The sequence below is a fragment of the Gavialis gangeticus genome, unplaced genomic scaffold (genome assembly GCF_001723915.1).
Source record: "Gavialis gangeticus isolate Ggan-Ray unplaced genomic scaffold, GavGan_comp1, whole genome shotgun sequence".
Taxonomy (NCBI): Eukaryota; Metazoa; Chordata; order Crocodylia; family Gavialidae; genus Gavialis; species Gavialis gangeticus.
In genome coordinates, this window is record NW_017729022.1 from 181,862,692 (window position 1) to 181,875,191 (window position 12,500).

At 40.1% G+C, this 12,500-nt stretch overlaps 1 protein-coding gene across 10 annotated transcripts in view; it reads right to left on the reverse strand.

Annotated features, from left to right (window-relative positions):
- EHBP1 (EH domain binding protein 1) overlaps positions 1-12,500 on the reverse strand; it is a 452,470-nt gene that overhangs the window by 81,794 nt on the left and 358,176 nt on the right. For 9 of the 10 annotated variants that reach the window (XM_019516608.1, XM_019516607.1, XM_019516610.1 and 6 more), the window contains one exon: positions 8,975-9,122. In XM_019516608.1, coding sequence (XP_019372153.1) covers positions 8,975-9,122 — 148 coding nt within the window. The remainder of the gene's footprint in view (positions 1-8,974; positions 9,123-12,500) is intronic. The other variant, XM_019516605.1, reaches the window with a different exon arrangement.

Genomic DNA, 12,500 nt, shown 5'->3' on the forward strand with positions numbered 1-12,500 from the left:
GGGGGGGGGGGGGGGGGGGGGGCTGTGGGCCCTGCACAGGGACTGTGGGCCCTGTGGGGGGTGGCCAGGGAACCTATCCCTCCCAAGCTGCCCCCCACCCACAGTCCCCCGCACCCTCACAGCTCCCCCCGCATTTACCTGTAACGGAACCAGGGTCCAGGTCATTGCAGCCTGCACTGCTCCTTGCCCCACATGTGCTATAGTATGCTGCAGCATCTGGGCAAGGGGCAGGCACAGAGACACTCTGGCCAGCTACCAGAGTATTGCTTTGGAGGACCTGGGCCTCCAGTTGCCTCAGGGCATGGTCCTGGACTGTGCCTTGTCCTGCTTTTTACCTGAATATCTACGTATCAAATTTTGAGCCCACACTGGAAGGTTTTTTTTGTTCCCAGCCTGCCTCTTGTCACATCTAAAACTGCTCTCAAATGCAGCAAGAGGTACGTATGGGCTCATCTGGATTTGCCCAATGTGTACAGTTTTAAAACAGCATTGAAGAGAGACCAAAATACAAAAAGTAAGAATTGCAGCATAGGGCCTTTTGGAAGAATATGGGAAGTGTCAGGATAAGATAATGAAAGAAAAGAACTAAATAGGAAAATAGAAATTGGTTGCATATATTAAATATATTTTTTTAAATATTAAAAACGTTAACTCCATCTTATTTCTGGCACCCGTTGAGAAATATATTTGATTAAAAAATAAGAAATAAGGATATCCAAGAATTAACCAGGGTAAGCTAGTGTCATGAGTTAGGTATGAAGAAACAGAAATTGATAAACTGAACATAATAAAACAGTCTAAGTCACTGACATTTGGTACTCTGATTGTCAAGCCTCAACAGAAAATTCTAGGTCTCTGGACTATGAATTATCCTCTCACTTCCAAAGGAAGTTCCTCATTTACCTGAGGAAGCTGTACCAATTAAAATCAGTTTCAAACCTGACTGAATTGAATTGGTGCAACCCTGTTGTGGGGACACTTCTTTTGATCTCAGGGGCTAAGTACAGATAGTCAAAAAGCTCGAGGCTGAATTGATTCAATCTTCACAGGTTAGCTTAAACTGTGTAGGTTAAGGGTGGGCAATTATTTGGGCCTGCAGGCCACATAGGCAGTTTTAGGGAGCTGTCACAGGCTGGTTAGCAACCTCCCCTCAACTGCAACAGCCCAGAGGCAGCACGCCCTGCAGCTCCTCACCGCCACCACTGCCCAGTGGCAAGTGAGCACACAGCACTGGCCCGCTCTTCACCTGTTCTGCCTAGCGCCAGCCTGAGCAGATAAGCTCCAGACTAGCTGGGACTCATGTGCACAGCCCCAACCCTGACCCATCCTGTGCCTGCTCCAGACCAGCCTGTCCACGATGAGCAGTGGTGGTAGAAGCTGCTGATGGGCATAGGAGTAAAGTGGCTGCCTCCCCCTTGCTGCTGCAGCCCTTTTTGCTGCAGCTGCCAGAACCCTGTGCCCTGGCTGCCCTGAGGCTCCTCTCCACTGCCACCACTGTCCCACTGGGTGGCCCAAAGGCGGTGCTGGTGGCAGTGGTGACGGCAGCAGAGAGAAACTTCAGGGCAGTCTGGGAGTGGGCTTCCAGGTGGCTGCAGCAAGAAGGGCCCAGCAGCAGTGAGAGGGAAGCAGCAGATTTGCCTCCGCACCCAGCAACAGCTTCTGCTGCTCGTTGTGGGTGGGCAGGGTCTGGACTGTGCATGCAGGTCCCAGCTAGTTCGGAGCTTGCTCACTCCAGTCAGGGCAGATCCAGAGTAGGCATGGGGATGGGATGGGCCAGGGTCAGGGCCAAAGCCAGGGCTCTGTGTGTGGGTCCCCTCCAGTGCCCATGGGGCTGGGGCTGGAGTCTAACCACTAACCACAGACCTACCCCACCCTTGCTGTGGGCCCAGGGGTAGCAGGATGTGCTACAGGCTGGATGGTGCCTGGGCCAGGTGGGACTGAGGGACCCAGCATGGGCTGTACAAAGTCCCTCCATGGGCTGGATCTGGCCCGAGGGCTGTACTTTGCCTACCCTTGATGTAGATTAAACCAATAAGCAAGTGAACAGACATTCACTTTTGATTCTGGAAATGCAGCAACATGCCTTCAGTGGCTTAGGCCAGAAGCCAGGGGGTGCTAGAGCATACCTCCCTTCTCAGCTGGAGCAGACAGCTTGGGCCAAGGCTAGCCCACCCACCCTGTGAGAGAAGAGTTGTGGGGAAGGTGCAAAGCATCCTGAGATGCTGGGGGACTATGAGTTAACTTGAATTTGGAGGAGACGTGAGACAGAAGTTCAGTAAACTGATTTAACTTAAATCAGTTAATTCTGGTACTACATCTATCCAGGTCTATCTTAAATTGGTTTCAGCTATTTTAGAAGTGGTTTATGTGCAATTTCTGTTGTGTTACAGATTTCAACTGGTTTCCGATCACTTATACTAGTTTATGTGAAATTTCTGTCCCTAGCCAGGGTGTCTTATATCTATCTAGTTTAACTTGATTCCTTATTGCCTTCAGCTAAATTGACACAAGATACTCTAAAACTGATTTACATAAGAGGTTTTCCCAAACTAGCAGCATCAGTTTCCAGGAAACTAAACAAAACCAAGTCTGTGTAATTTTCTTTTATAGACAAGCTTTTCTAAGGATTGAACCATACTGCAGAAGGACAAAAGTTTATGTTCTTGCTTCCCCTATTGCACTTGTTCTGTAGACAAGCGAACGTCAATCTTCAGGCTGTCACTGGGACACCACTCAAGCAGTATGCTCAGCTGGATATTTTTTGAAATGTCAGGTGTAAAGCTTGCTTTAAGACAGCAGAATGCAATTAGGAGAAGCTGGACGCTATAAGAAAAGCAAAGTAGATGAATGAAAGGCAGGTAAAAGGTGGAAATACAGTATTTCAGGTACAAAAGAAACACTGGAAGTTAAGAAAAAAACACGAAGCCCATAGAGGTAATTTTTCAGAAAAGGAGATATTACTGAAAAAAATAACCTGGGCATGGGATGCCATGTCTCGCTCATGAACATTTGTCCAAAGTCACTCTTTGAGCAACTGGAAGGGACAGAACAACTGTGCAGCTCCTACTGTGTACTGGATATAAAAGTAATGTATTGTCAACTGCTTCTCTATTTTATACATTTTAAAATGTAACTTACTACATCCTCTAGTCTTGGTTACTGCTTCCATCCCTCCTTTTTCCAATACGTTAATTTTTTTTAAATGCATCTTTTCCTATGCTGCTTGTAAGTCGTGTTGATTGCTGTTTCTGTCCCTGAATACCCTGATCTCTCTCTGCTTCTCATTCCCTACCTTTCATTGTATTCAGTATCTCCTTCTCCATATCTTTGGTCTCTAATATTTTGTACATTTTGTCACCAAAATTACCGTCAACACCATATCTGTTTTTTTCAACAAAAACCATCAATTATTCCCCCTCTCTCCCCTCTACTCTACCACCTCTCTCTTTGCAACTGTATCCCCCGCAAAACAAGCCATCTTCAATAAGAGAGAGCTGTATGGCAGACACCCAATAGTCAGTGAGCAAAGTGCTCTTGTAAATCACAGATGTGAATGACAGCTGCTTCACTGTTCAGGGATGAAGCCAAAACATGATTCCAACTCTGCTGCCCCTGGGTTACCAGGAATAAAGTATTTGAACTTTTATCATAATGTTGTCCCAGGACCTTACTCAATGCTTCTGTTTATCAGTCTCCTAGTAGTAGCCATCAAACAAATCTGAAACCCCAATTGTAAACCTCTCTAGCTCTTCACAGGGAAAAGAAATATTGTCTTTCTCTTTTTCTAATCACCTAACCTCCCTGAAGTCCATATTTTGCAAAGGTTGATGACTTTTATACACAAGGAAAGTTTCTACTTGTCAAAGGTATATAGATTTTTCAGGCTATGGTTAAATAAAGACTTTAAAATGAGGATGTAGTGCCAATGTCCAACCACAAATTTCTCAATGAGTAAGTAGAAATATTGAAAGAGATTAGAGTTTCACTGACAAAAATGAGCAAGAAAGTAATCTGCAAAATGGACACACAAGAAATAAAGCACTTTAAAAAAAAGAAACAAATAAAGAGAAAAGAAATCATTAAATGTCTTGTAAGATTTTTTTCTTAAAGCTGAGATGGAGTGAGAGAGAAGCTAATTAAACACATAGTAAGAAGAGATCTATAGAAATTGTAGAAAAGTATTATAAGCTTGACTTCAGGTATTGTATAGGGAATCCATTACTACAAACAAAAACCGAACACATGCAAACGTAACAGAACTCAGAGTAGTACTCAGAATGTACTCACAAGATCTAGCCTATTAAATCTGGAATTTTGAGGAAAGTTAAAAGAAAAAGCAATGGAGACAATGTGTGGGCACATGAACAAGTTACTGTGAGAGATAATCAGCTACTTTGCGCTAAGTGCCTGGGTGCATGTTCTTTCCCTGTAGCAAATACAAGGTATCTCACTTCACTTTCAGGGTGACGAGGAACAATGGTAATAAACTGATGGAAAATAGGATTAGATCAGAGATCAGGAGGCAATATTTTACAGTTAGGGTGGCCAGAATCTGGAATCAACTTCCCAGGGAAGTGGTCCTCATCCCTACCTTGGGTAAATTCAAAAAGAGGTTAGATGATCACCTGTCTGGGGTCTTGTGAACCCAGCATTCATTCCTGCCTGTGGCAGGGGGGCCAGGCTAGATGATCTGTTCAGGTCCTTCCTGACCCTAGCTACCATGAAACTATGAAGGGTTAAACTACCATGCTCTTACCGGGTGCATCAACACATATCATTAAGGCAACATGATAAACTCTGGTGCACCAGAGTTTATCCCACTTTAATGGCATGTGTAGATGCTTAGACTGCTGCGGTCCAGGGTGCACATGCATACGGGACTGTAGCAGTTTGAGCTGGGGCAGAGTAGCCCTGGGCTGGCAGAGGACCTGGGGGGTCAGCCCCAGGCTCCGGGAGGTGATATTGGGTGGCAGAGGGGCTGGCTGGGACATGAGTGTGCTCCAAATTGCAGAGCCCTGTGGCAGGCAGCAGGAAGGGGTCTGCCTGGGTTGACCAGGTGCAATGTATGCCCGGGTCAGCGTTTACACATGCATTTAGGCGCAGTTATTTTTGCTGTCCCTGATAGTGAAAATAAGTGATGAAAATTAGTTTGCTGCAATCTAATAGCATCGCATGTACAGGCTGTGATGCTGTACACCACAGCAAATTAGTCTAATGTGCAGTTAAGCACACGTATAGATGTACCCACTGTGGGATAAGAATGCATGCACAGCCAGTTACTGTGGAATGGCTGAAACTGTAAGTTCCCACCCTATCTTACCTCAAGCTAACTTGTTTGTGCACCCATATCTATGCTGTAATTTACTTGGATTAAAAAAAATATTATCTTACTTTCCCAAAACTGTTCCAATATAGAAGGAGCTTTGTGAATACAGAACTGGCTTGGAAATCTACAACAATTTATCAATACTGAAATGCAAGAATGAGAAGGTGGTTGAATATGTGCTATGAGCAAAAGAAAGAAGGGTTTTTTTGAAAGAATGAAGATGAAGGAAAGTAAGACAATTTGCACAAAGACAGAACAAGAGTAAGGGTAAATCAGAGTGCATAGACAACAAAACATAAAAGTACAACAAAAATGCAACTAACTTGGACAGACTACTATATGGAAATCAATGTAGAGAATATAACATTATGGTTATATCCCAACCTCATTAAAACAGAAAATATGCTAGCCAGTCAGACAAGTCAAAATACTGTTGGCAATGAAGAGGAGCTGTTATGGTGTTATAAACTGTATAGACCAAGTTCTGACTCCCTTATTCATGTTGAGTAATGCCACTGCAATTAGTCACACTGGAATCTGTGGGAGCACACATGCAGTGAGTTAATACTCAACAGGACTTAAAAGGCGCAGGATCTTGCTTTAAAATTCTATGCAAATGCTGGAAAACAATAGAATGCAAGAGCAGACACAGTGCAGAATAAACAGAGAATAAAAACAGATATGAGATTTCCCCCAGAAGAAACCCTTTTATCTTGGGATACTACAGATATATAAGCCTACTGTCCCACTTAAAGTATCTCTGAAGGATCTGAAATATCATTTTTTCCTGGGACAATCATAGCTAAATAAAGTTAATTACAATTCATTCTAGGGAAAAGCTACATTTAGATCAATCAGAACAGCTTCAAATGTCATGTGTTTTTACCTAGAGGTATCAAGTATTATGGAGATTATGACAAAATAGAAGATGATTTAAGAAGTTTGAAAAAATTAATTATTTAGAAAATTTAAAGAAACTTGGAGTAAAATTCTAGTCCCACTGAAGTCAGTGGAGCAGAATTTCATCCTAGGTTTTTACTGAGAGTAAAAAAAGAAGGAAAAAATCTGTTCTCAGGCTACAAATAGACAATACATTTGTCCCAGGAGAAACTGGGACAGAGCATGATCATACATCTTTGTCTGCTGTCCTGGGACAAACCCTAAGTACTAACAGTTTGTCCTGGAACATCACAAAACGCATCTGAATGGTTGTCCCAGGACTGCATTATTGAATCAATGGCAGAAAGGCAGCACTGCATCCAGCTGCTCGCTAAACGTTGTTTGGAAGGGTGATGTGTACGCATGCCAATCCTGGCACTTTTATGTTCCAGGACAAACACAGACACAACTCGTTCCAGGACAAACGTGATGTCTGTTCCTAGCTTTACTGGGATTCAGAATGTTCTGATGAAAATAAAGCAGAGGAGTAACTGGCAGTGCTGTACCCTGGGTGGTAGTGGTGCATGGAGCAACATCTGTAGTTGTCTTGCTGGCAGAGCAGCAGTGTGCTGGCTGCTATTTTTTGATCCCTCCTACTCCACCCATCCTAGTCAACACAAAAGCTTGGTGTCCTGGTAACTCCTGCTCAATTATGGTACTGGAAGAAAAGAACACAAATACTATGGGACTATTTATGCTGACATCAAATTCAAAATAATCTTTGAGGGAGCTTATAGATTATGGAAGAGTTTGCCTATAATGGGAATTTTAAACACAAAGGGCACCTATACATGTGCTCCAGGATGGTGTGTGGGGGGGAGGGGTGGTACTTTAAACAAAGTGGCTCTCAGGAGTCACTTTAATTAAAATGCCCGCAGCATCTCGTGTATTCACCATCCCACTTTTCAAAATGGTGGGGGTGCTTTAACTCAAGCTCAGTCAATGCCAGTTTGAAACACAGAGATACTGAATACATGAGACACTGCAGCATGCTGAACTGTTCTGATTAGAATGTTCCAGGAGACTCGATTAATCGAGTCAGCCTCAATGCGTTCTAATCAGAATGCATCGGGGCACATGGAAAAGTGCCTAACGAGTCATTTTACATCAACTGATATTAGGGTCTAATGTGGTTAGAATGTAGGTGAAAGAGAAAACACTGTAATTTGAAACCAACTGGGCATCCAGAGCATCTTCAATACAAGGTCTCTCTTCCCACTTAAAGGGGAAAGAGAAATTGCAGCAGGAAAAGCAACTGGAGAATATAGTGGGATAATATCAGTGTGGAGCTAATAAAATAAAGCAGGATTAAGAGTGATAAACACTGAAGTAGAGTATTGGTTGATATTTACCTTACTTTACCATGTGACTTTTGATTTCTAGCCAACTGAAACTCAGAATGTAACTTACAGTACTATGCACATGCCATCATTGAACTCGACACACAGGCATGGAAGTAGCACCCGCATTAATCAGGTTTGAATATCCCCATAGTGTTTAATATCAGTGTATGGAATATGTTAGAAAAAGGAAGCAACTAGCAGTACATACTTCTAAGGGATCTTACTCTTGTATCTTACAGCTAAAATTCCTTATTTCTATTAAGGCCTTATTTTTCCTGCTTATGGTGAATGCAGAGCTGAACAGCAGCCCCCAACAGGAGGCATCTTGGCATGCTGCATTCACCCAGTGAGTAGGAGAGCTGATGATCCGATCTAACTGGACATATTCAGATGCTTTCCAGCCATTCCCAGCCTCAGTATTAAATGGAGAAGAGAGTAGGTCTGGAGTGCAAATCAGTTGTAAAATCATCTAAAAAGAATATATTTAAAAATGTACTGAAAACAGAAGAAAACATGTTGTAAATGAACCTGCATGCAACATCATAAACGTAACACTGAATTTACCCGACTCTTGCACTTACAATTACCAGTTTGTATAAGAAAAATAATTTCTCCTTCACATATGTAGGAGATGCTAAAAGAGCAAGATGCCTATGTTGAAATGTGTTCAGTGCCCATTTGAGCTTGAGTGACACTACATTACTCCTGCTTGTAGCGCTGGCAGGTATATGAAATTTAATGACATTTTGAAGTCCATTTAATAATATTACAGTAATATTACAACTAAAAATTGTAAAGGCAAGTGGTATGTCAAAACACTGCCATTTAAAATCAAAAGGTTATTGCTCATACCTCCCAGGTTACAATGAATAAAAACAATTTAATGCCAGAGGACTTCTTTAAAATGTTCCTAAAAATAACTTTACTAATAAGTTTAATTAAAAAGTAAAGTTTCTTAAATCTTTCTCATACACTTTGTTCCACAGGTTACATTCATAATCCTACATTTTTCAAGGACTGCAGCGGACTTTAGCCACACAATTTCCATATGACTAATACTTAATGGAATTCTGAAAATTTAGGGGTAAAGTCAAACCTGAATAATAGACTAATATAAGCCAACAGTTCTTACCTATATGGCAATATTCCTCCTGTAACATATGGACTGTTCTTTTAGCTGTTTGAATTTAAGTGATATAGCCCTGATTTGGAAAACATATCCATAGCTGGTCTTTTGATATGAGTACCTGATGAACAACAATTACCTACAACAACATTTTGAAGTGTGAATAAAAGTGACACCCAAAAAGGTCTTCTCTGGTTTCTAGGTTACCATAGGAATAAGATACCAGGTTCCTTAACTCACCTCCAGATGCCTTTGACCTTTCTTTCAACTTTTCTGCAGCCATTTCACTGTAGCTAGGAAGTTCTGACATCTTCACTCCAGATCGAGCTTCTGCTATTAGCTGACGAGCTCTCTCTCTCAGCTGCCGACGTCGCTCTTCATCTTGCTGCTAAGATATATTGAACAGTTGCCAACTCAGTAATTGACAGAAATGCAATTTCATTCTCAATCTGATCATCATGATAGTAACTGGTTTACAGCATGGTGCTTGGCCCACATTATAAATAGGATGCTCTATATCAGTTGGGTGTCACACCACAATTTTTAAAGACATCCATGAATCATATTTTTATAACATTTCCAAAATTATTATCATGTTAAAATTTTTATGATTTGCAATTTCAGCCAGTTATGACACTTTTTTCCCCAGTTATGCTCTGTAAAATATTCTGATACAAAACAAATCTCAGGAACTTTTGTCTCAAAGCAACAGCTACAAAAGTTTTGTGATGGCTATAAAATGACCTTATTAAACTGAATTATTAGTGAAATAGTGTATCACAGTATGTGCAGCAGGAGCCAGATGGCTCTCAGATACATCATTACCTGTACTGACTTCAAGAGTGTTAAAGCAATGCAAATCTCAGGTAAGAGAATTCTGGCCTCCCACTTCAACTACCGTATCTTTATTACAGGAACTGCAGCTGGAACAATAGATTGTAGGTACAAAAGAACTTCTTCTGCTTTAAAATGCTGATGTTAAATACAGTAATCACAAATATCTCACAACAGGTAACATATGCAAAGGTAACACAGTCAAGGTAGCACTGTTCTATTAGACATTTTAAGCCCTTCACTAATGCTATAAAAGATAAACCATGTAACTGATTAAACTATTAGTAATATTTTTCTGCACAGATTTTGAAAAAAGTTTGACACTACAAATTTTAAAAAATGTCAGCTTAATTTGATCTACTACAATACATAGGAAGGTATAGAAAATTGAATTTGTTTTAGTTTTTAAAACATTATTCAAACTTAAATGAAAAAATTATGATAACCATATTATACTACAGGAACAAATAAGTATAACAAACCTTGGCACTTGGCATGAAGTTAAATTTACTTCAAACTTCATACATACTGATACAGGGGATAAAACCAAAGTATTTGCAGATGGCCTTAACTAGGTTGAATATAACAACTACCTAATTCTGGAAGGCAGTACTTGTAACTCAATTTTCTTATAATGAATGTCAAACACCATTCCCATTAAACAAGGAATTGGACATTCCACACCTGCAAATGTTTGTAAAAGATTGCTACAAAGTGTTATTTAGTTTAAGCAATCATTAATAAAACAAGCACAAAATACTAATTAGGTACATTTTATCTATTTCCATGTAAATTTTTTGTTTGTAGCTATTTACTCATCATTGTTCTTGGTACAATAGAAAAAATGCAAATGAATGAATCAGAATGCAGCCCTAATGGGACTTTCTGTTTATAACCATTAGCCCAGAGGTGTGCTGTAATTCAATCCTCAAGCAGCAAGATTTAGCCTCATTAACAGCTTGCATGGGCAGGTTACAACTCATAAAACCCTACAGTAAACAAAGCATATGGACACAGCACAATATCTTGAGTCTGATTGACAGAATTCTGGTTCCCTATCAGATTGCCTTGATTTACTTTTCTACTAATGTCCTAACACTATAAAGACAATTTTGCTTGGGCCCTGTGAGCTCTTCAGCAGGATGGCATATTTGCTTTGTTTGTTTTCTCACCCCTTAACTTCCCAGATAGCAGAGAGCAACAGTTCTATCAAAAACTTATTTGTTGAAGTACACACTAGAAAGAAAGCTAGAAAGCTTCTGTATCTTCCATGGACTATATCAATTTAATTTCATTTACAGCCAGCCAACTGACACAGCAACTAATTTTATTTCAACCACTGTATTTGGCAACATTAATTAAATCTGAGTTTACGTGAAGTAAAACTGCTCATATGTTTCAGATTTGTTGATCCAAACATATATGAATTTATGGTTTTAAATTAAATTAAAACACGTTTTTAAGGTAAGGAAGCAATTTAATATGGAAGATTCATATGGCAGAATTAAATCTACTACAGCCAATGATAGATTCAATATCAGGCTCCATGTACTTTAGGAAAGAAACATCCTACAATAGGGTAGGTTGAATTTTTTTTTTAAAGAAAGAACTCTTATCCCTGAATGATTAACATAGTCACCAGCATCCTGGGTATCTTAGTGCAAACACTGATGGTTGTTGCTTGTGTTTGTGCTGATTAAGGCAATCAGCATATTTATAGCTTAAACTCAACACATGTATTTGAACTGTTGATTACCAAGCTTTGAGGGATGAAGCGATTGTGGAGAACCACTATGATTTAAAGCACATAGAAGCTATGTATCAAATAATTATAAAAGTTACAAGGTAAAAAACAATTACATTAAAACTTACAGCTTGATTCCTACCTAATATCTTTATTAACTCTTCTAAAAAAAAAAAGGTGGGGGGCTGCAAAAACTGTATTTTTTTCAAAAACAAATAATTTGCTACAAGGGAAAAAAGGAACCTGAAAACTCAGATACAACAATATATGCTAGAAACTCTTCAATACTAAAGAGAAAACTAGGTGAAGCTTTCACTTCTCTGTCATGTATCTGACATGCCAGAGAGACATAAAAGTTTACTCTGTTATTTTCCCCCAATTACTTTGTAATGGTCTAAAAATCTGCCACATGGATGCACAGCAAGTAAAACTTCACCATTTAAGGACAAACTCTTCAAGAATAAGTAATGTAATTCCTTGTTTCCCTCCTATAAAAATGTATTGGTATGCAATTTTTATATTTCACAGTTCACCGACATCTCGGCAAGCTTTCTTCCACTGCTTCAATGGTGCTACTTTTAATTTTATCCTCCTTAGTCCTAGTAATTAAAGTGATCAGCAGTGGCATCCCAACGGCTTTGACACAGCTACAACCCCCTAGCAGACTTCTGCTTTTAAGGGGAAAGGGAAGAAAAAGGACTGGAGTTTCATTTCACAGGAACAAGAAAATCAAGCTTCTCCAATCCTCAACTTTATCCAATTGTTCTTTCAGCAGTCTTTGGATCTTAAGAAACAAATAAAAATGGCTGCCATTAGGGGGTCCTTTTTGTACTTGCCGCAAATGTCAGTGACTGACATTGCTTTGGCCAAAAATGATGCCATGGATTTGTGAAGGTGAATTAGAATGTGAGACACTGTCAGTCGAGTTGCCGAGATCATTACCCTCCAATGATGTCATTCGGCAGCATGAGAAATTAGAGGTGACCAACTTTAAAATATCTAGAATGCTAATGTCCTGTGTGGGAGGAACCAGTCCCCACCAATACAGTTCATTCAATCTATATTTTTAACATTTATGTTCTTTTTCTCATTCTCAATAAATGCTTCGATAGACCTTTAGTTGCTCTCTGAGTGCTATGTGGTCAGGCATAATAATTACACAAAAACTGTTTTTCTCTATAAAAACAC